At 42.9% G+C, this 24,490-nt stretch overlaps 2 protein-coding genes across 2 annotated transcripts in view; both read left to right on the top strand.

The window, feature by feature from the left end:
- The window catches only part of PEX7 (peroxisomal biogenesis factor 7), a 68,482-nt gene extending 54,109 nt beyond the window's left edge, over positions 1-14,373 (top strand). Inside the window, exon 10 of the mRNA XM_037148819.2 lies at positions 13,269-14,373. Coding sequence (XP_037004714.1) covers positions 13,269-13,337 — 69 coding nt within the window. The 3' untranslated portion in view covers positions 13,338-14,373. The remainder of the gene's footprint in view (positions 1-13,268) is intronic.
- A 6,617-nt stretch (positions 14,374-20,990) lies between these two features.
- On the top strand, positions 20,991-23,981 carry SLC35D3 (solute carrier family 35 member D3). The gene is made up of 2 exons (XM_037148817.2): positions 20,991-21,620; positions 22,618-23,981. Exons 1-2 carry the CDS (start codon positions 21,182-21,184, stop codon positions 23,436-23,438), a joined length of 1,260 nt encoding a protein of 419 aa, XP_037004712.1. The 5' UTR covers positions 20,991-21,181; the 3' UTR covers positions 23,439-23,981.
- Positions 23,982-24,490: the final 509 nt, after the last annotated feature.

The following is a 24,490-nucleotide window of genomic DNA, read 5'->3' as shown; positions in this document are numbered from 1 at the left end:
GGACTTAGATAAGCATTTATTTAGTACATCTGCCTTAGGTTACTACCATAGTCTCTTAACTAATCTCTAAGCTGTTTCCATCATCCCACTGATTTTCAAAACTGCATCAGGGGAGAGCTTTTCATAATGCAAACTACCATCACTGTTGTTCATTATAGTTGTTAATTATAGGTTCTAAAAATTATAGCCAATTAATAATAGAAGAAAATAAAATAGAATATATTTTAAATGTAGGAAATTTTATGATTATTTGTACTGCATATGATTGTCAAATGTTCTAATCTAAGAACATCAACTTTAAATCTATTAAAAATGGTAAGAGTTCAATAAGACCAGTAAAAATAAATATACAAAAATAAATACTGTATAGATACCAGTAACTATCAGTTAGAAAATAAAATGGGAAAACTACCATTAAATGACAGTAACACTCTGTGTATGTGTGTGTGTAGGATACATAGAGGAATAAAAGTTTTAGAATGTGAAGGACTGCAGATAAAGAAAATTATATAACTTTGCAAAAGGACATACCATGTGCCTGCAATAGAATACATTTTTTCTTATTGCTACCATTTTTTAGGTCTTTCTCATCTAATACAAATATTACAAACTCATGGTCAACCCTCCTGTGATGCTCCTTACCTACTGTGACCATTAACCATAATAATTACTTGAAAGTTTTAACTTACAAATCAATACCATTAAATTGTTGTCATGTCATCTTAGAAACCTTAAAGAGATAGCCTATTACCTTCAGGGTAGAGTCTGAACCTTTAATCTGGCTTTCGAGATTCAATATAAATTGTATTATTTTCTAATTATATTTCTTACCATCTCATGGAATCCTTCTATGACATATTGATTATATTACGTGTTGTCTTCATGTTTTTGCCACTGTTTTTCTCACTCTCCCCACTTCTGCCTATGTTAACTATTTCTGCCTTTCAAAGTCCAGAATAAATTTTTCTCTTCCTTCACTCCTTTCCTTTTTTGATTCAGTAAATATCTGAGTGTCAATTATATGCCAGAAGATACGTAGTGATTAATGTAAGTGGATTAATACATTCACATTAATGTGTACACATACACAAATATATAAAATAAGTATTAAGTGAATAAGGGAGTGAATGAATGAATGAAAAGTATTTCAGTAGGCTTAGTTAACTCTTTCCTTACTATTACCTAAACTCTGTAGTAACTGACACAATAAACCATGTTCTTCTCTGTTGTTACTTTCTACTGGGAAGTAAAACAAGTTCTTATCTCAGTGGATAATGGAATACAATGTAACATGATGACCAGGCTACTTTTTCAAAATTTAATGTTGACTGTTAGTGATTATTTTGCATTCTGTCTACATCCTTCTGCCTTTTTTCTCTTGTTCATTTTTGCTAAAGAGGCCATATGTCATATAGTAATTACAGTAGATTAAATAAGCTTCCCAAGGGCAAAAGCAGTTGTTCATAAAATTGAGAGAAAAGAATATAATGATAGATAGGAAATGGAAAACTTGTCAATAAAGTAAATCTCTTAATGAGTCAGTAGGAATTCTTTGTTGTATATTATCAGCCATATTAAATCATTTGAAATAAATTACCTTATCAGAGGCATGTGTAAATATTTTAACAAAATGGAGATAATTGATAAAATTAATGAATAGAAATCTATTTTCCAAGTTACACGTTTATTTAAAATCTGGTGTTTTCACTGTGTTTACTTTTCCTGAATTCGTAGGACCATTGTTACTGAGCATGCCCTGTAACAAACAAGTCTTATGTGATTCACTAGAGATAAATTGTTATTATAAGCAACTTATTGACTGGGTGTGTTTCTTTAGTATCCTTTGGTCTACTGTAGAATCTAGTCTAGTACTTTGCACATAGGAAGTGCTGAATGCTTGTTCAATACAGTGGTTCTCAAGCTTTCCATGTGTGACAGTGTCATAATGTATATGCTATAACTATTTAGAAGTTAATAGGCTATTTTGATAATAAATATTTATCCAGTTTTTTAAGAATGTCTCATAATATATTTTAAAGAAATTGACATTATTAGGACAGTAGCAAAAAATCAGTGTGCTTATCACTCAAACTTAGAAATCTCTGTTTTTCTGTTAAAAGTGCAAATGGCCCTGGCTGGTGGCTCAGTAGGTTGGAGCATCATCCAGTATACCAGAAAGGTTGCTGGTTCGATCCCTGGTGGGAGCACATGCCTGGGTTGCGGGTTTGATCCACAGTTCAGATGAGGGGTGTGTGCAGGAGGCAGCCGATCCGTGTTCCTCCCTCCCTCCCTCCGTCTCTCTAGAAGCAATAAAAACATGTGCTTGAGTTGGGATTTTAAAAAATTACCTAAAAAAGTGAAAGTGAAACAACTAAAAATAGGACTTATGTGAAATCTTACCCCGTTTGTTTAGTTATGTTTACCCAAGAACAATGATTTTTCACCTTTTTCATCTCAGGGCACACATAAATTAATTACTAAAATTCTGCGGCACACCAAAAATATATTTTTGCCAGTCTGACAAAGAAATACATGTAATTTTGATTCATTCACACTGGATGGCTATTGTTGTGTTGGCTTTTGTGATTTTTAAAAAATTTAACAATCTAAGGGAGAAGTCAGTGCCCCGACTAAGGAGTCAACTACTGCAGGTTTTAAACATTCTTGCTGAACACTGGTTGAAAATCGCTGCCCTAGAAGATAGCAGCTTTTCAAAATATAATGAAGGTTGATTCTGTCTTTAAGTTTTTGATTAAGTAAAGAAATACAACATTTGACAAATAATTTTTCCTATAATGTTGATAATTTTGATTCTGAGGTTTTAATGAAATGATTTGCATTTTGATCTCGGACTAAGGAAATTCAGAAGGCACAGGGAATAAATGCCCTATGGTGGGGACTTGAAGGTTAAGAAGTAAATTTCCCACTGGTGCCTCCTCGGGCAGAAAAGGTAGAGCCTGGGGGCTCCCACCCTGGGTGTCTACATGCGCACTCACTGTAAGGAAAGGGGCCAAACAAGATAGTCTGGGCAGCCAGCCTTCAAGGAACCCTAGATGGGAGTTGCACGGGAGTCAGAAAAAAGCCCCTCTCAAAAGATTAAAAATTTTATTAGAGGAGGTATAATGCAATTTAGTCGCCTTAAAGCTAGAACTTTCAGTTCTTCATTTATTCTTATTGATTCCACTGCCTAGAACACTTTCCTTCCCTCCTTCATGTCCCCACCCCACTAACAATAACAACCACAAACACTCTCTGGCTAAGGTATACTCCACAGTTTAGGGAATGCTTCCTCTTGAAAGCATGTGCTTTCCTCACATTTGGTTATACATCTGCCGGACCCATAATTCCCCAGTTATTGTCCATATCACTCTACACTGTTAGGTGTGTGTTTACTTATCCATCTTTCTGCTGGACCATCATGTTTACAGCATAATGTCCTCAGCATAATTGTCCTCAGCATAATTCTGACACAGAGGAGGTGCTCAATAAATATTTGTTAAAAAAATGGATGAATAGAAGTATATATGTATATATGAATTATGTTTTAGGTAGCTTTATAGTGCAAAAAAAATGACCAACAGCTCCTGGGACATAGAAGCTCCCTGAAGTCCATCTAAATAACATTTATGACACTCAGAAATCCTATGTGTTCACCAAATGCCATGAAACTTTTTGCCTGTCTTTACCCAGATTCTGACCTCACACCTGGGTAGGTACTCTTTACCATGTGAGACTCGACTCAACAAAATCTTTGGAGGAGGGAAATCCCTGCTCATGCATGGGTTCATTGACTTACTTTATTCATTCATTCAACAAGCCTTTACTAAAGGTTTACTATATACAAAACACAACAAATACAGATTCAATCAAGATATGTAATTGCTGACTCTAAAAAAAGCCCTGTTCAGATGTAGTTGTGATACAGGGTGCAGACAGGGGGGCCCCCCGAGAAGATTTGGAAAGGTGTCCAGAGTTCAAAGTGTATAGGAATATTGGAGAGACATATAAGATGTCCTCACCCCACCCCCCCCCCCCCCCCCACAGGGGGAAGAAAGAATGGAGCCAGGCCATTGAGAGCTATTTTGCATAGCAACAGTTTTGGAGCTAACCTCCGGAGGAATGGTTATTTAACATATCTATAACCTTTAACTGGTTTCATAGATATGTTAAATAGCAGTGGCCAAGTTTGGAGCCAGACAGAGGGAGAAGGTAGTAGCTGGGACTCAAGATGGGATCTATGAGCTGCTCTCCTGAGTGAGAAAGGCTTGGACTCAGAATGTAACTAGGAGCTGCACTCCTGAGTGAGAAGGGAGTAGCAGGGACTCAAGCTGGAACTAGCGAGGGACTGAGGATGGAACGAGAGGACTCAGGATGGAAACTAGGGGCTGCTCTCCTGAGTGAGAAGGCCTGGGAGAGAGCCACGCGGTTTCAGCAGAGTAAGGACCCCCTGTTGGTGGGGTGAAAGAGGGAGCCACGTGGTTTTGGCGGAGTGTGGACCCCCTCTTTCCCAGGTGAAAGGGAAAAACCACGCAGTTTGGCCAGAATGGAGATCCCTGCAGCCAGGTGAAGAAGACAGCCACATGCTTTTGGTGGAGTGCGGACTCCTGCGGCTTTGGGGTGCCCCCTGTGGCTGCAGGGCCTGAAAAAGCAAGAGAGACTTTGACTGGAACTGGGTACAAAGGACTCTTGCCAGTGGACCATGAGAGGGTACCAGAGTACTTTGGATTAACTCGAGATCCTGCACAGTGACACAGCTGACGGCGCCAGCAGCCTGCAACACAGACGTGTACTCTTTTCCTGATTTACGGTACCCGGAGTTGGGACAGTGGGAGAAGGGGAGCGCTGTGTGGATGTACGTGTAAAACCTAAAGGACTTTGATATTTTAGTGGTGGTATTAGGCCTGAATAGCATTAAATAAACATTTTGTTTCCTTTTCACAAATCTCTGACATTGAGAGATGTCTTTCCAATTGGCGGTGGACAGAAGGGCCCAGTAGATTTTAGTATTTTGGTTTTTTTGGAGAGGGGCCCCTGTTGTATAGTGGTTTTGGCATCCCTAGGTGGGCCAAATATTGTATTGCCCCTCCCTTGGACCTCCTCTTGTTCGGTAACAGTTGTACAAAAGTATATGAATGTTCTTAGAAAACAGAAACTACCTGGCTGGTGTAGCTCAGTGGATTGATCGCAGGCCTGTGAAACAAACAACCGAGGTTCGATTCCCAGTCAGGGCACATGCCTGGGTTGCAGGCCAGTTCCCAGCAGGGGATGCAGGAGAAGCAACCACACATTGATATTTCTCTCCCTCTCTCCTTCCCTTCCCCTCTAAAGATAAATAAATAAAATCTTTAAAGAAAACAGAAACTATATTATTTTCTCCTTGTTTTCGCAGAGCATAGAGCTTAATTTATTGTGCAGATGTTGTAACGTGCTCTGCTCTGATGCCGACAGCTTCTGCTCCCTTAGAAGAGATGTTTTTAAAAATCTGTGTTTCCTTTATTTGGCCCTGTGAGTTGATCGATGGACTGCTTTAGCCCATTCAGAACTCAACAAGGTTCAAATCTCAAATAAAATAAATAAAATAAAAATATTGTTATTAACCACAACTTAAATGATTAGTAAAATTTTATCATGTCTTTAAGTAGAAATTATAGATATTGGCATTTATAGAATAGGATTAGGAAGCTGCAAAAACGTTTGGTTTAGAAATGTTCCAGGTAGGACTAATGAATATTTTTTTAAAGATGGTTCGGTCATGTTTCCTCTTCCTGAGTCCACCTCCGATTTGTCATCTTCCTCTCACAGTTCAGCCTACCAGATTTGAAACTTAGATTTTACACGGAAGTGTGAAAATATGGCACAAGGTCTTTTTCATTGTGTAAGTGGCAAACTTCTTACTTCCCCTCAAGAAAGGAAGAGAATTCGTCCTTGAGAAGAATATTTAAATCCTGCTAAATTTTGAATTTCTTTTTCGTTAACAACAAATACTCCTAGACATAAGGCTCTCTCAAAGAATGCACGGTTTGTACACATGACAGAAGCCCAGTTAAGAAAACTAGTAAACATCCGAGGTTCTCAATTATGTTAGAATGCTCCCTCCCTTGGTGGTGATAATGCTCAGCCAGAGAATGCCCTGGGTTAACTCTGGGGGGCCAGGCATGGAGAAACTGAAGGAAATGGTTGATTTCCTCTCTCCTCCCCCAACAAGCTTATACACACGAAGTGCTGCATTTATGGACTTTCTGAAGCCCACCCCGGGCCTTGGTTTAAAGACCCCAGGCTGTGATGTCAGTGAAGCTGGTCCTGGGACCCCACCTTGAGTACCCATGCTATGAGGATGGGGACCATCCCTCTGTGTCTGAAGGAGCCCTCAATGTGACTCTAAAGCACAGGAAAGCTTCAGAACCACTGCCCTGTAGACATGCCGTCAGGAAACTACACCTGAATACTATCCATTTGGTTATTTGAGGGTTGGGCTGTTTATTTATTTATTTTTAAATAGCCATCTGAATGACTTTGTATCTCTTGTAAAACCACTCTTCTAGCATTGAATGTTTTTGTAGTGGAGGAATATTATGTAATTTTCTGTAGTGCTAGGAAAAACTTCATCTCTTTTGATGAAGTGGTAAATTGATTATATTTGTATATCTTATGGCTTATATGTGTTTGGCTTTCTTTACATTTTCTGGGAGGAGGTGTAGAGCTCCATTTCATGTCTAATTTTAGCCATTATTCTTAGTCTCTTTTTCCAGTATAATTAACGCCCCTTCTTTTAATGAAATAACTTTTCTGTTACTGTGCTACCTCCTGTGAGAAATCAAGGCTTATTATGTTCCATGGAAATAACTGTTATCCTGTTGGGGCAAATAAGCTCTGTCCTTGTGTGTGCCCATGTTGAAGGATAATTTTCAATTGTGACTCATACAATTATAGCATTAACACGTGTCAAAGATTTTATATAACTCATCAAAGATTTTACAACTAGCTCAAAGGAACCAAAGAACAAACCCAGATAGGCAGTCACTAAATGCTGAAGCAAATTTAGAAATAGGTACAAAACTGGTCAATATCCACAGGACAATAAAATGTAAGGTTGGAATCATCTCGTGGGGAGCAATGGAGCCATCAACTGCATCTTCACTTAGGACGACATTCATTTGCAACTTTAATGGATGAGAATCATTTGATTACTATCAGTTTTCTATAGCTTTCAGAGCTGTAAAATAATCCACTCAAAGACAGTGAAAGGCAGAGACCCCTAGAGAATCAGGTAACGCTGTGGGACCCCAGGGCAATGCCGGCATTCCTCTGAAAGAACACCTCAGGATCTTTTTGCTGATTGCAATCTTTTACAGTTTTTCCTGACAGCAAGGTAATGGGCAAAGAAGTGAGTCCTTAAGTAGGAGACTGAACCTGAGAAAGAGGATCTTCCGTAGATGAGAAAGGAGATATCCTATCATCACTATCCTGAGTCTGGCCTTGAAGGAGTCTTTGTGGCCAGGAGAGTATTGCTGGGGATGGGAGGGAGAGATGGGTTTTGTCTTGCAGAAGCAGGATGGGAGCTAAGGGTGATTCCTTTCTTGGTGTGACCAGCTAACGAATGAGTGGGCCTAGCCTATAAAACAGATCATTTATTTTCATGTCATTTAATTATTTTTTGGTCTTTTTGTTAACCATTATTTTTAGCAAAGTCTTTTTTTTTAATGCCTGTCAAGCCGGCCTCAGATGTATGGACATGAAGAAAGAGTCCTGTGTTTTCTGTCAGTCATGGAAGGAAGAGGGAAGCAGTGACTCCAGAGGCCAGAGGGTGGTGGTGGTTTTGGAGGGCCCTCCCGTGTCCCGAGATGGGCCCTCCCCATCTATGTGTATATTTTTTCAAGTGTCCCGCATTTGAAAAAATATATGTATATGAAACAAGGGTAAATTAATATAATCTTTGTGTCCCATGGTGTAAAAACTTAAAACTTCAGGATATAATCCTAACTGCAGGATAAGGCAAATAATGAAAGTCAGTTTGCCTTTCATGAGGCACTATTGTTAGGGGACAGAACCAACAGATTTAGGTTCTGGTTCTAGGTCTGTTACTCTAGTGTGAACAGGAGAAGTGAATCTCTGAGGTCTTACTCTGTAAAATACGTTCTGTGCGCTAATGTTTATGGAGGCATTGTTATGTGATAGAAAACCCAGCCCGTGCCCCCCAACAGCTGCGGCACATGTGCCAGTAACCAAGTACAGCTGAGTAGAAGGGGAGGGAGAAGAGAGCTTGTTCAGGGGAGGGGCGCAGTGAAAGGACAGGGCTCAGAGGCATGAACAAGCTGCTTGGCTTCCAGTGTGAGCCTGGTGCAGTGAGAAACAAAGAAATGGGTAGCAACCATATATTGACATGTCTGACTTTTAATGCTTAAATTACCAGAGGTGGGAGTGGGGAGTGTAGAGAGAGGGTAAAGTGGGTAAAGGGAGTCAAATCTGTAGGAAAGAAAGGGAACTAAAGGTCAGGTGGAAAGGGAACTAGAGGTCAGGTGGAAAGTACACAGAGAATGCCGATGTCAAATGTAATGTTATGCATGTGAAATTTATATAACATTATTAACCAACGTTACCTCAATAAATTCAACGTTAAAATATTTTAACTAAGTGATCGCTACTCTTCTGTCTAGGTTGGATTCTGATCTAAAATGTTACTGGTGAATTACAAGGTTTAATATATTGTGATTAATTTGAGTGGTTCTTATATTCACAATTAGTGACAGGCAAATAATTAGACCAACCAAGACTGCAGGCTCCCTTATATAACTTTTTGACTTTGTAACCATGAAAAGGTGAAAAATAGAGTGCAAATACCTTGGTCAAAATCACTTGCTTTGCTACTCCATCCTTCATGTTACTGCCTATATATTTTTTCTTTTTTATTTCAAATGTATAAAAGTAAATATTATTGGATAATGGGCTCACATTACTCAGCTTCAACAGTTATCAAATTTCTTATTTTATTTATTCCTCTACTCACTTCCCACCCTTCATTCAATTATTGTTATTGTCATTATTGTTCTTACCATTTCTGGGTAAAATTTACGTACATTGGAAGATACAAATCTTAGATATATGTTTTGACAGATTCACCTGAGTAATCTATATCCCGTCACAATACAAAACATTTGCATCTCCCTCCAAAATTCCCTTTGAGCCCTTCCCAGTCTTTCCCCAGCCCCACCCCACCTCCAGCTGGAATCAATCAGTCTCTTTCTCTCTCCTAATTTTTTTTTTTACCCAAGATTAGTTTTTGCCTGTTTTAGAAATTGTATAATATATGTATTCTTTTATTTCTGGCTTCTTGAACTCAGCTCATTATCTGAGATTCATCCCTGTTATTGAGCTTATCAGTAGTTCCCTTTGTTGTATTGCTCAGAGCATTCAGTTGTATGAGTTTATTACAATTCATTATCCACTCTTGTCGAGGGGCATTTTAGTTGTGTTTTGTGCCATCGTTAGCCATTGAATAGTAATGTGACCAGCTAGAAATGCCTGGGGGCACTTACCTGGTTCCGGTTTCTAAACCAGTGTTACGATTCCCTGGTGAAGGCCCAATTTGCTTGTAGGCAGTGTGGGAAGTGACTGAACGCCGATGGAGTGCTGAGCAAGCAGCACTGTTCCCTCTTGGGCCCCTCCCTCTCGAACAGCGCCACAACGTAGTAGCAACGTAGCAACGTGGGTAGCCCCGCCCTGGTGAATACCTAAGGCTCTTTCTTCCCTCTTACTATGTAAGAGGTGTGCTAAGAAAAAAAATGGCCCAAATGAAAGAACTGATCAAAGCTCCAGAAAAAAATACAATTAAGTGATGAAGAGATAGCCAACTTATCAGATGCACAGTTCAAAACACCGATAATCAGGATGCTCACAGAATTGGTTGAGTATGGTCACAAAATAGAGGAAAGAGTGAAGGCTATGAAAAGTGAAATAAAGGAAAATGCACAGGGAACCAACAGTTATGGGAAGGAAACTGGGACTCAAGTCATCATTTTGGACCAGAAGGAAGAAATCAACATTTGACCAGAACAGAATGAAGAAACAATAATTTTTAAAAAATGAGAGGCTTAGGAACCTTGAGGACAACTGTAAACATTCTAACATCTGAATCATAGAGGTGCCAGAAAGAGAAGAGGAAGAACAAGAAATTGAAAATTTATTTGAAAAAATAATGAAGGAGAACTTCCCCAATCCAGCAAAGGAAATAGACTTCTAGGAAGTCCAGGAAGCTCAGAGTCCCAGAGAAGTTGGACCCAAGGAAGCACACATCAAGGCACATCATGGTTACATTACTTAAGATTAAAGATAGAGAACCTTTAAAGCAGCAAGAGAAAAGGAAACAGTTACCTACAAAGGAGTGCCCATAAGACTATCAGCTGATTTCTCAAAAGAAACCTTGCAGGCAAGAAGGGGCTGGAAAGAATTATTCCAAGTCATGAAAGGCAAGGACCTACATCCTAGATTACTGAATCTGGCAAAGCTATCATTTAGCATGGAAGGGCAGATAAAGTGTTTCCTAGATAAGGTCAAGTTAAAGGAGTTCATCATCACCAATCCCTTATTATATGATATGTTAAAGGAATTTATCTAAGAAAAAGAACAAGATCAAAACTATGAACAGGAAAATGACAACAAACTCAAAACCATTAAAAACTGAACCTAAAAACAAAATAAAACAAAAGCAACTTAAGCATACAACTAGAACAGGAACAGAATCACAGAAATGGAGATCACATGGAGGGTTATCAGCAGGGAGGGGTGAGAATGGGGGAAAAAGTGCAAGGAATAAGAAGCATAAATGATAGGTACAAAATAGAAAGGGGGAGGTTAAGAATCGTACAAGAAATGGAGAAACCAAAGAACTTACCTGTACAAACCATGGACATTAACAAAGGGGGGGATATGTAGGTGGGAGGGGGTGCAGGGTGGAGGGGAATAAAGGGGGGAATGGGACAACTAGCATAATCAATAAGATATATTAAAAATAAAGAAATAAACCAGTGTTATGATGGACTGAACCTTGTGGTTTTATGTTAGGATCACTATATGCCCTCCAGCAATAAACATTAGGGAGCTTTGAAGAAAAAAGAGCTTATTACTTACAGGACCCAGAATGGACGAGGCACTGCAGGGATTACACATAGCTATTGTGTGACGGGCAGTGTGTTTATTTGAGACAGACTTCGCTGACGCAGATGCCTCTCTGAAGTGTGTGCCTTCTCAATCAAAGCTTGCCAGGCCCTTGACATTACCCAAAGAAAAGCTACTGTCAGGGCTTACACTACAGATTGTCTCTAATTTTGTGCCATTGCGAATGAAGTTGCTATGAACTTTCTTGTATGAATTGTTTCATAAGCATGTTTCCATTTCTGTTGGATAAGCCTTTGGGAGTGAAGGTACTGGGTCTAAGGATAGGTGTATATGTAGCCTTAAAAGAAAACAGCCAGTTTTCCAAAGTGGTTGTACCAGCAGTGTGTGAGCGGTACAGCTGCTATACATCCCTGCTCACATTTGACATTGTCTATCTTTCATTTTAGCCATTCTCATGAGTATGTAGTGATATCTCATTGTGGCTTTTATTTGCATTTCCCTGATGTCTAATGATGTTGAACATTTTTTTCATGTGCTTATTGGTCATTCATGTATCATAGTTTGTTAACAAAGTCTTTTGCCCATTTCTAATTGGGTTGTCTTTTGGTTATTGGGTTATAGTAGTTCCTCATATAGTCTAAATACAAGTTTTTTGTCAGAGGTATGTTTTGTGAATGTTTGCTCCCACTCTGTGGCTTGCCTGTTTTTTTTAAATAGTGGCTTTTGATGAGCAAGAGTTTTATTTTTTATTGAGTCTAAGTTATCAAAAACTTTTATTATAAATTTCTGTGTTCGACTGTGAAATTTTTACATATCTTCAGATTAAGGATATATTCTCCTTTTTTTCTAAAAGCTTTGTACCTTTAGCTTATATATTTAGGACTGTAGCCCATCCACCTCAAATTAATTTTTGTTTATGGTGTGAATTTCGAGTTGAAGTTCATTTTTTTTTCATATGGATATCCAGTTCTTGCACCATTTGTTGAAAAGACTTTCCCCCCATTGAGTGGTTTTAGTGCATTTGTTGAAAAGCAGTTGTCCAAGTGTGGGGTTTATTCCTGAATTCTCTTTTTCCCTTTGATCTGCTTGTATACCCCCTTATATCAATATATCAGTATACCCTCACTGTCTTGATTACTGTAGTAAATCTTAAGGTGGGTGGTATAAATACTACAACTTTCTTGTTATTTTTCAACATTCTTTCGGCTGCTCTAGGTCCTCTACATTTCTATATAAACTTTAAAAGTCACCTTGTGCATTTTTATTTGAAAAAGCCTACTAGGATTATGAATTATAAATTATTTGGGGGGAGAACTGAGTTGTTAACAAAGTTGAGCCTGTGAACATGGTGTGTATATTTCCTCACTTATTTAGGCCTTCTCTAATTTTTCTCAGCAATGGTTTAGCTTTTAAAGTGGACACTTTGCATATCTTTTGTTAAATGTGTTAAGTATTTTTTATTTGGTGCTATTGTACATGGATTTAAAATTTTTATTAAAATTTTTTTCTAGGTAGTAGTAGAAATACAATTGATTTTATATATTAATCATACCCCGAGACATTACACTTACCAAGGTTTTAACTCAGTTCCTGAGCACCAATGACTTTCTTCCCTTCACTTTTTAACGTGGCTTTTTAGACTCGAATGTCCTTGCCTCTCATGTCTGCCCCAAAAGAGGGCTGGTGCGAACACCTCAGCATTTGTGAAATCTTCTTCACAGTTGGATTCAAAAGTTCCTCCTAGGAAAGTCTTTATTAGAACATTTTTCACTGAATGAATGAGCCATTCTTTGAAGTCAAGAGCTGTACTTTATATCCATTCCATCCTCACAATACCTAGCACAGTGCCTTTGTTCACAGTTGAGGAAGGAGTACATCTTTCCAACGTTTATCTCAGGAGGGATGGGAAATTATGTAGCCCTGGGGTAGGGGAGGGTGGCGGAGAGGGAAATCTTTACAGACATCTTTAGCCAACTGGAAACAATCCCTGAAATGTGTCTTAGAAAAGGAAAATAGATCTTCTATCAAAAACATACCCTGTGTTCTTCCTTTTTAAAGATACGTTTACTAGTGCTTGATCTGCTACACTCTAAATGACTTAGGCTTTTGCTGTCAGTATTTAATTTCTGTAAATTCTGTTCCTTCTTGTTTTCTAGGTGGCCGACTGTGCTTGGGACGAAACGATAAAGATTTATGATCCTGTTTGCCTTACCGTACCTGCTTGAGACGTACTACTGTGGTCAGAAATAGAGAGTGTTCGCTGAAGAACTGCTTACCAGGAAATAAACTGACTGTTGATAACATAGTCATTATGCTTTTACATGCTGTTCAGATTTCAAATTTTAAAAATTTACCCTGAACCATTTTTGAGGCAGCTGATAAAGACTTTGGCTCACCATTTAAGCCTCATACATAAGCCATATTTCTTAAAATTCTAAGGAGTAATTGATGTTATAGTATATCTTATAAAATCCATTAAAATATAACCTCTGTGTTATAAAATGAATGAAAATGTGGGAGATCCATAGATTATTTGGCATATTTTATTTTTAATTTGTCTTTCTTGATGTAAAATATAATCACTACTGATAAAAATGAGAATAAACTGCATCTCTTGATCATCTGTCATTTTATGACATCCCCAGCAAGATTGTTTCTTCCGATGTGGTGTGTGTATGGATACGACACTAGATGTGATGTAGACGTAGCTTTGATTTAGCAACAGGGCTCTAATACAGACTTAGCTTGTCTAGCTGTTATTTACTGTGCATCTGCTATGTGTTCGACACATGGACTGAATGGCCTGCTCAGGGACTGGTGCCGTGCTTTAAAAACCTGGAATGTTATCAGTGGAGCTTACTTTTTTCTTTTTTAGTTATTCACATCTTTTCTGGCGTTGTAGCACGACCCTGTATTTCTCTCTTCCTGCTTCCGTTCTATCAAGTGTTTAAAACAACAAGAACAGGAAATAAACTGACTACTGGGCAGAATGTCTTAGGTCCTGCCGGGGTTCTAAGGCGTGGGCCCTAAAGAATGCCATCAACCTTTTCATGGCCTCCCTGCATCTCCTTGAAAAATCTCTAGGTGTTGATGACCTGTAAAACAGTAGGTTAAAAGGGAAAAATTAGTAAAACAAACAACTTTGCATAACATGTATGTTTTTATATAATATTAAAATGCAATATTATAAATGGCAAAAATTATCATAAACTTTTAACAAGTTATTGAGAATTTTTACAAAGCAAAATATATTGTGGTAATCAGAACAAAAATAAATTAAACTATATGTATATTGTCTAATTTACATATTTCTTTGTTTACTTGTTCCAGAAAAAAATTACGATCACTTACAAAAATATACATACACAAAAAAACAGAATAAAACAAAACAAAACAAGAAAAACAAGACCACATGAAAGATAGAACAAAAGGAGCCAAAGTCTAGCCAGGAGCAGGGCTTGAACATCTATATATACCTCAGAATCCTCGAAAGTTGCTACAGGCAGTATCAGTGGCAAGCCTGGTCAGGAACAGAATTCAACACAGAAGGCCTGAAGGCAAAAGTTGGTCCTAGTCCTAGGCTTGGCCCTAGCATCATGCCTAGTGCACGGAATAAATATTTGTTAAGTGAATGAATGGACTCGGGAAAGCACAGTTCTTAGTGCTAAGATAAATCAATACTAATTGTTTTCGAGAAGCCCCATAAAGAGGACCCTGCTTAACGTGAATACATTATAAGGAATAAGGAGCTCAAACCCATCCTTGGAGCTGTCATGACGGTGAAATTCATAGAGCTGTTTCTTGTTGCTTCCCTCTGCAAGAACTACTGGCATCACACCAAGTCGGTTCACTAAAAGCAGGTTCACACTGGGTATTCTCTGTATCAGCAGAATTTATAATAGACCTGTAAAAATACCTGATCCAGAGCATACTTACAATTAATTGAAATGACTTATTTTCCTTTTAGAATGGGAGAGATTTTATGAAAATAATCTACCGTGTGTCTTTTGAGATAAATATTTGTGATTTAGAAACTAAACATCTTGATTTACTCCCCCCCGCCCCCCATTTTGGAGATGTCAGAGATGTCTAGAATACTAACTTTATGATACTTAGGTTCTTTGAGTCTCTCAATACACTCAAGGGTAGGTGAACACTCATCCAGTGGATTCCCTGGGGACTGGAAACACTAGACTGGAGCATGAGAAGGAGAGGAGCTGGATTCTCTTCTGAAAGAGAATGGGCAAGATTTTTGAATTCTTGGTAGTTCACAAGCCAAGCAGCCTGTGAATTTTAAGAGGACAAGAGTCATTCCCTCCAGGCTGGGGAAGTGCATCTGTTTTGTGGCTACTGAGCTCTTAGCTTTCCCCATCTGCCGCCCCGAGCTCCTCCTGCACCTGCAGTACCGCACACAGCGCTATAGAGTGAGGGCTGGAAAAGGGAACACAGGTCACTGATCACCTTCTGTGATCTGGGCACTATGTGAGATGCTTTCTATATGTTATTCCTTTTAATCTCTATAATGGCCCTGCAAGGAAGCCCTCCTACTTTTCCAGACAAGGAATCGAAGTCTCTCAGGAGTCACGATACCCAGGAAGTGTAGAGCTGGAATTTGAAACCTTCTATGACTGGATCCAAACCCTTGGTCCTGCCACATGGCCTCCTTTTCCTCGGAATAACAGAAATTGGCCCACTGAGAAATAGTACAGACACAGAACTCCTGGGTGACTAGATCCTGATCATTCCTGAGAAAACTGACAAAATTGAGTTTCTAAAGAGCTATGAAGCTGACTCTGGGTCTGGAATGACTTTTCCACCCAAGGTCAGTCACCTTCTTTGGCACTTTTTAACTGCCTCTCTTTGCTATGATTCGGCTCTTCCAAAAATTGACTCATTAATTTCTCACTTAACATGCCTCTTCTTGTTTGAGGTAGTCTACTTAAATGTTTTTTACTTCCATGCATGATTGAGTACTTCCAAATCTGCATATCCTACCTTCTCCACCTGAGTTTCCCACAAGTCTTTGCACTCATGTGCTTCTAACCAAACTCATCTTGTTTGCTAAACCAACTTCTCCTGCACATGCTAGTTCTTTTGTTGCCAGCACTGTCCACCGGGGCACTAGAGCTAAAGACCGGAATGCCATCCTTGTTCCTTCCCTTCTTCCCACTGTCCACTTCAAGACACATTAAATAGATTACTGAGCCCTGTCCCTTTTGCCCCCTAAGTATTTCTCCATTTGTCTCCTCCCCTCCATCCCACCACCACTGCCTCAACTTCAGGCCATCATGAGCTTTTCTCTAGACCGTCACAACAGCTTCCTAAGTGATGCATCTGTTTCTTGTTCTGTCCCTGGGCAGCCATGCTCTGCAGCCCAGCTGTGAGAGATGCGTCTAAAATGCAATCTGATAACATCAGTTTCAGTGTCAAACTTTTCTCTGGGTCTAGGATTGCCTACAAGAAAAAGTTCAAGCTCAGTAAGCAGACGTCCGAGGTCTGCTTGTCTCCCCACATTGTCACACACTTCTGCTCCAGCAACACCAGGGTGCTCACAAACCCCCTGTTAAATAATGCGCATTTTCATTTCTCTTTGCTCAAGTTAGTCCATTTGCCTGGACTGTCCTGCAAATTCTTACATTGTTTGAAAGTCCTGTGAAATGACTAAAGGATAAGATTGGCAGCATACAAAAATTAAAATAGTAAAATACACCATTAGCAAAGCTAAAAGAAAATGTATTGGAAGGATATGTTTGTAGCATATGTAATAAATAGTTATCCAGAATTGATAACATAAAAGTTTGTTCACTTTTATCAACAGTTCATGTGTAGAAGTGCAAATATTTAATATACTTCAAAAAAGATATTTAGACTTTTCTTGATGACAAAGAAATGCAAATTAAAATGAAATCCCATTTTATGCTTATCAGTTTGGCAAATGTAAAACATTGATAATATTCAATAGTAGTAAAAGTAAAAGCACTGTTAAATACTTTTTTGGCAAATTTGATATATAAGATTTAAAATTACCAGTTTTAGAATTCCCTGCCTTGCTCTCTAATCCCCACTCCCACCTCCCTTTTCATCCCCACCCTAACTCCCACAAACAATTACAGAAGTACTTTAGGTACAGATGTTCAAGGCTATTCATTACATCATTGCTTGGCAAAATCTAGGTACCTGACTACAGAAGGCTTATACTATAGAAGAGTCATTTAAAAGACTAAGGCAGAACTAGGTAGCCTGACATGGAAAAATATATTTCTATTGATATGTATATTAGTTATCTATTTGTGGAACAAATCACTCCAAAATTTAGCAGCTTAAAACAATGAACATTTTTTAATCTCACAGTTTCTATAGGTCAGGAATCTAGTACTGGCTTGGCTGAGTTGTTCTGGGTTAGGTTTTCTCATGATACTGCAGATAAGCTGTCACTGGGTCTATGGGCATCAACTAGGGCTAAAGGATCAGCTTCCCAATTCATTCACACTATTGTCAGCAGGCCTCAAAGACGCCGTGGAGGACTGTCCTTAGACTGGGCATCCTACAGCATGGCATCTGGCTTCTCCCAGATGGAGTGACACACAAAAAAATCCAAGATGGAAGCCTCAGTCTTTTATAACCTAGTTTCAGGTGACATCATCACTCTCCTGTATTTTACTGGTTACACAGACCAATCACTGCACAGCATGTGAGAGGTTAACCAAGTGTGTGATTACTAGGAAGTGAGAGATCTTTGGGAAGTATCTTGGAGACTGGTTACCACAATATGCTTTTAGAAATAGCAACTTATAGAAAAATGTGTATTATATTTTAAATTTTGTTTTTTTGAAAGAGGGATTTAAGTATGTAGAAATATATATGCAAGAAAAAGTGAATGGCTTACACTAAAATCTTAACAGTAGCCAGCTCTGTGTAGTGGGACTGGAATGGGGTTGGGGATGGGGAACATCGAAAATAGCATATTCGCTTATTTATAAAGTCTGATTTATGTACTATAATGAGCATGTGTTATTTTTGCAATTAAGCATGATGAAATAAGACCATATTTCCTTCTGCAGGAAGCCCAATTTGATACCCCTGTAGGGCCGATTTTATTGCCCTCCTTGGTGCTCCTCTGTTTCTGCCACAAGTGCCGCTGCTGCATGAGCGTCATCGGGCTGCCTCACCTCCACCTGTGAGTCCTAAGGACTGAGATGGGTGCTCTGCTTTGAATCCGCTGTGGCTAACAGACTATGTAGCCCAATATACTTGCTCTCTGTGTGTGTTGAATGAATTTATGTAATGCCATCAATATTTATTGAGTAGCTCCAGAGATAATCCAAGGTGAATCTAGACCCTTGATACCTTGACACCAGGAGGTCAAATAGCTTTTTGACCTTCAGATCTACATTCTTGTTAAATTATCTTTGCTAAACACAGTATTCTTATTTCTCTCCTTTTTCTTTGGTAGCTTATCTAGTAACTGGTGTGGGAGGTGGTGTTAATTTTTTTAAAAATGAAAACCTTTTTTTAATGAAAGTCCTAATGGAAAAAAATTATATGCGATAGAGAAAATGTACTCTGTTTCATGCCAATGTAGATTTCAAATATTAAACTAAACATTCTTGTCTGAATGAGAAGGGTAGGATAGCTGAATCCGCCCCAAATCTTTTACCTAATGTTCATATCACAAATGGAAGCAATTATAACTGCTGGCAGAAATGAATCATTCCAAAACTAGTTCTGTGCAGACAATTCTTTATTACCTTCACTTAAGATGGCTTAAAGCAACCATCCTTTAATTGCAATGGCCCCGGAAGCAGAGATCTGTTATTTGCTGATGGCTTTCAAAAGTTAATTTTCAGAGAGTTTTTTTATCTGAGTGTACTTTGAGTATATGCTTATACTTCATACATAAACATAATTTGAACTGTTGCTTCAAACTTCCTTATTTCCTTTAAAAAAAAAAAAGAACATCGACATTTGAGAAACAGAGTCATTGAAAAGCCAATAGTGTGTAACCACAGCTTTTAGCAACAAAACCCAAGAGTTCCCCAGGGCACCGGAAGCGCGGGTTTCACTGTAATGCTTTCCAGTGTTATTCCTGGAAAGTTGGCATAGTGGACCATTGGAAAACATTTTCTTGAGTGCCCACCTGTCGGAGGCAGGGAGGTTCCCCACATGGAGCTCAGCACAGGCGCTGGAGGTCTGCTGGAGCCCGCGCTCTCTGCCCTGCGGGACGGAGCTCCCTGCACACACAAAGCCGGCCCGGGGAAGGGCCGCAGTGCCGCCCAGGTGTAACTTATCTTTCTGCTGCGGCAATAATCGCGTCTTCCATCTGGGCTGGACGCGCCGCGTTCGGCACAGAGGTGCAGATATGGAGGGAGGGGAAAGCAAAACGACAGCTAGAGAAATGGATCGTGTGTGTTAGGCTCAATGTGGTGCCGAATTTAAAGGTTAGGGGGTTGGGATGCCGGTGGGCGTGGCTGGATGAGAAACTAGCAGGAACCCAGAGGCGAAGCGCAGCGATCTCGAGCCTTCTGCCTCGCACCCAAACCACGACCAAGTCCATCATTTTTCAGTAGCGCGAAAACTGAACTGTGTCTGGCTTTTAACCGTGACTTCTGCTGAGCGAACTGTACTAGGCTAAGTTTACAACTCTGGACGTTACTTTTCAGGGTACAAAATTCGGATAAAAGGGTCACGAAAGTCTTTGGGCTGCAGGAAATGAGAATTTCCTTTTACTCTTAGCCAACTTGGGAAGTAAACAGTTCACAAGTTCTACGCAGGGCGCAGAGGTGCCCTGTCCCGGGAGGTGGGGGGCAGAGGTTGTCCTGCTCACCGAGGTGGCTCACCGCGGTCCTTCAGGCTGCGGTAGGTTCCCGGGATCCACAGAAAGCCACGCCCGGTCTCGGATCCGTGTCTCGCCCAGTTCCTGCCCCACCTCACGCCCCCAAGTTTCCAGCGCGGTCCTGCGCTCCCTCTCCTGCTCCGGGGCCGGTTACTCAAGCGCTCCTCTGGAACCAGTAAGCGCTACTCGCTCCGGAGACTTAGTTTCTGCTCTTTTGCTCAGTTCACATCTTTGCCTTGCTTGGAACACGTGCCCCTGCCTCCGCCCCGAAGCCTCCCAAGGCCACTGCGCCTCCAGAAGCTCCCCCAGAACTGCGTGCGTAATTGCAGGTCCCTCCCTGGATGGCGCGTTGACTGTGTGTGTGGTGCCCCGGGCCGGAAGGGACCAGCCTTTGCGCCCGAGAGCTCGCCAGGTTGGCGTCTCGCAACCGTGGGTTCCTTCAATATCAGGGTGGCAGCGCCCTAATCTAGAGCATCAGGGAACTCCGCGGCCCGCTGGCACCGACGTTTTTCCCTACCTGGCCAGCAACTGGACAAGGACCCCACGGCTGTACCAGGAGGGAGCGTGGGTGGCAAACCCCCGCAGCGCGAGGGGAGGAGGCTGGGCGCCGTCACCTGTTGCGGCTAATAAACGGTGCTCGACCCCGGGGCGCTGTTGTTTCTAAAATGTTCTTTAGCTGGACACGGGATCCCCCAACCTGAGTCCTTTGACTCAGAGACGGGAAGAAGTGGCGAGCCAGAGCAGCTGGCACTGCGGGCGGAGAGGGGTCCGCGCCCCGAGAGCCCCCTCCGGTGGGCGCCGAGTGCCGGAGGGGCGCGGGTCGGGTCAGGCTGGCGACGGCAGCTGCCCGGGCTTCCAGCCGCAGAGTGTTCTCGCTGGCGGTGAAACCGCGCGGGACACAACCCATTGCAGCTCGTCATCTACTTAGAAATTGCTGTCGCTAGGATTCCCGCCACTCCTCTCAGACCAGCCCCCCCACCCCTGCCACTTTTCGGAGTCTCCCGCCCCCGTCCCTGCCTCCCGGGAGCTGCGGGACAGTCGGACGCGGAGCCACCGAGCTGCGAGGACGCCTGGCTGGAACTGCCCTCTGCAGCTGAGCCGGCGCCCCCTGCCCTCCGCGCGCGGCGTGGGGCTGGCGCCCCCGCCGCCCTCGCTCCGCTCCTCCCGGCTCTCCTCCCCGCTCTCCTCTCGCAGGTCCCGGAGCTCCTACACCGCGGGTGCGGCGCAGCCGGCGTGATGCGGCAGCTGTGCCGGGGCCGCCTGCTGGGCATCTCGGTGGCCATCGCGCATGGGGTTTTCTCGGGCTCCCTCAACATCCTGCTCAAGTTCCTCATCAGCCGCTACCAGTTCTCCTTCCTGACCCTGGTGCAGTGCCTGACCAGCTCCACGGCGGCGCTGAGCCTGGAGCTGCTGCGGCGCCTCGGGCTCATCGCCGTGCCCCCCTTCGGCCTGAGCCTGGCGCGCTCCTTCGCGGGGGTCGCAGTGCTCTCCACGCTGCAGTCGAGCCTCACGCTCTGGTCCCTGCGCGGCCTCAGTCTGCCCATGTACGTGGTCTTCAAGCGCTGCCTGCCCCTCGTCACGATGCTCATCGGCGTCCTGGTGCTCAAGAACGGCGCGCCCTCCCCGGGGGTGCTCGCGGCCGTGCTCATCACCACCTGCGGCGCTGCCCTGGCAGGTGAGCGGACCCGCGCCGACCCCGGCCCACCCCTCCCACGGGCGGAGACCGCAGGCGGGGGGGGGGGGTGCCTAGTGCAACGTTCTCACTTCCCGTTGGGGAGACTGAGACAGACGGCGGAGAGCTCCAAATGTGGGCGCTTGGTTCGAAAACGCGACTTCTGAGACCCAGGGGAGCCTGCCCCCAGCCTCGGCCCCCTCCTTCAGGGCCCCCACCCCACCCCCTCCTGGTTTTCTACCCCCGCCCCTGCCTCACCCTGTGCCGTCCTCCCCCCACCCCTGCACCCCTTCACCCCTTCCTTCCTCCGGGAGGGGTGGGACAGCCGCCGGAGCCCGGGAGCTGGAATCCCCAGACCAAGCCGGAAGGAGGGGGCAGTGAACTTCTTTGGGTCACGCGGGGCTGGATGTGGGGGTGCGGGTGTGGGGGGGTGGTGTGCAATGGGCTAGTTTGGACCATCCGGGCTAGTTTCAGGTCTCAGGCACCGCACTGGGGGCTGCCCTGAGGCAGAAAGGGCTGGATTGAGACCCCCGTGGGTTTGGCCAACTGAGATGGGGGCCGGTGGGGGCGAGAAACCTTTTGGGGGTGAGGGAGGTCCTTCTTCGCCCAGCGCCCAGCCTGCTAGGGTTAGAAGCTACTAGTTGGGGATCCCTATCTGTTCTGGTGCCCCAGGGAGGCGGCAAGGATACCAAGCACCTGGGTACTATCTGTGCCAGCTCTGGGAGCCATGGTGCCTACCCCGAGGGCACCTGCATTCTCCCGAGCCGCTGTCTGGACGGAGGTAGGCAGGATGCCCAGCGGTTGTGGCAGGGAAGGCGCCTCTCCTCCTGCTTCACAGCGGGCACTGACTGACCATTATATACCCGTGGGCAGAGCTGGGGCAGGAAACGCATCTGCCTGCCAACGGGACGCGTCTCCCCTGTGGAGAGCCACCGGCGCCAACCTGGTGTCTTGTCTTTTTCCTTCCTTCTCGGGCGCTGCGGTCCTCCTCGCGCTTCAGGAGCCGGGGACTTGACCGGTGACCCCATGGGGTACGTTACCGGAGTGCTGGCGGTGCTGGTGCATGCCGCCTACCTGGTGCTCATCCAGAAGGCGAGCGCTGACACCGAGCACGGGCCGCTCACCGCGCAGTATGTCATCGCCGTGTCTGCCACCCCGCTGCTGGTCGTCCTCTCCTTCGCCAGCACCGACTCTATCCAAGCCTGGGCCTTCCCTGGCTGGAAGGACCCGACGATGGTCTGCATCTTCTTGGCCTGCGTTCTGATCGGCTGCGCCATGAACTTCACCACGCTGCACTGCACCTACATCAACTCGGCCGTGACCACCAGCTTCGTGGGGGTAGTAAAGAGCATCGCCACCATCACAGTGGGCATGGTGGCCTTCAGCGACGTGGAGCCCACCTCTCTATTCATTGCCGGCGTCGTGGTGAACACCCTGGGTTCCATCATTTACTGTGTCGCCAAATTCTTGGAGACCAGAAAGCAAAGCAACTACGAGGACCTGGAATCGCAGCCCAGGGGAGAGGAGGCACAGCCAGGCGGAGAGCAGCTGCCATTTGTCATGGAGCAGCTGCCAGAGGAGCAGCCGCCAGAGGAAGGTGGAAGTGGCTGGTCAGAAGGTGGGAAGGCAGCAGGTTGCTCCGCTCAGCAAAGGGGGCAAGATGCGAGGGGCAGAGGAGTCCCGCTGTTGGCAGGTAGCTCTGAAGAAGCTAGCAAAAGGTCATTAAAGGATGCTTACCTGGTAGTGTGGAGGTTGGTCAGGGGTACCAAGTATATGAAGAAAGATTATTTGATGGAAAATGAGGAGTTACCCAGTCCTTGAAAAGGAAACACATATATGTATATATGTACATATATACTTATTTTATATGTTAGAGATAACATATTTTAATGAGGGGCTGCCCAATTTTATTCTTTGAGGAGTGGGGAAGGGAAGCAAAGAAACAATCTGAAATGGACAGCAACCAAATTAGCACCTGTGTGAATTATTTAGCATCCCTTCACCTGAGGCAACGTAAAGACAAAAGAATACGAAGGTGCGTAACAAAGTTAAGACGGCAGTCTCAGCTGCAGACTCCTGGCACGCTTGGGTTTGTTTTGTTTTGTTTTTTGACATAATAGCGATAACCAAATGTTTGCATGTTCTGGGTCCCTCAACCACCTCCTCCAATGACTGAGTGTAGAAACAGGGAATCAAAGATTCCATCCAGAGGCACATTTTTGATGATAAAGCCACAGTTTTCTATGGCCAGCTGGGCAAAGAGTATATTATTGAAAAGACATGTAAATACACTGAATTGATGTTTACTGTTTCTGGTCATCTGAAATATGTTTACTCTGATTTCTCTTTACCTGTTTTTTTAAAAATACATGCTCTAGTATTCTATTATATATTGGTAAGAAATGTCAAATTTATTTTGAAATTATGAATTCTTAGCTTTAATCGTGAAGTGTAACTTCAGCTTTTAGTAATTACTATAAAAATATTTTTAAAAGTTGTTTTGGTTCTCTGCTTTAGAATATTTGTCATGGAATGCTATGACCTTTTTAAAAACCAGTTTCGCCATGTCCAATATTTTTTCAAGCAAATGCAATGGCTGAAATAGATTCAGTGTTAAGAAGCCCAAACAGAGGTGAACCCTTCCTGGTGAGCTAGTCCTCACGAATCACATTGCACATCCCAAACCGTGTCACAAAAAGAGCAACTGCTATACTCACTTGATATTTTTCTATCTTAAATTTGTCAAAATAAAGTGTGAGTCTATCTGCTAAAAGACATATTGTTAGAAATTTGTTTGAGTCGCATGCATGTTCTGCTGTTGCTGCGTAGCTTGTGTTTGCCTCTGAAGTGTGGTGTCTAGTGCTTGGTATGTA

This window comes from Artibeus jamaicensis, unplaced genomic scaffold (assembly GCF_021234435.1).
Source record: "Artibeus jamaicensis isolate MK-2021 breed Jamaican fruit bat unplaced genomic scaffold, CSHL_Jam_final contig_387, whole genome shotgun sequence".
Classification (NCBI taxonomy): domain Eukaryota; kingdom Metazoa; phylum Chordata; class Mammalia; order Chiroptera; family Phyllostomidae; genus Artibeus; species Artibeus jamaicensis.
This window is presented reverse-complemented; position numbering and strand designations above follow the sequence as displayed.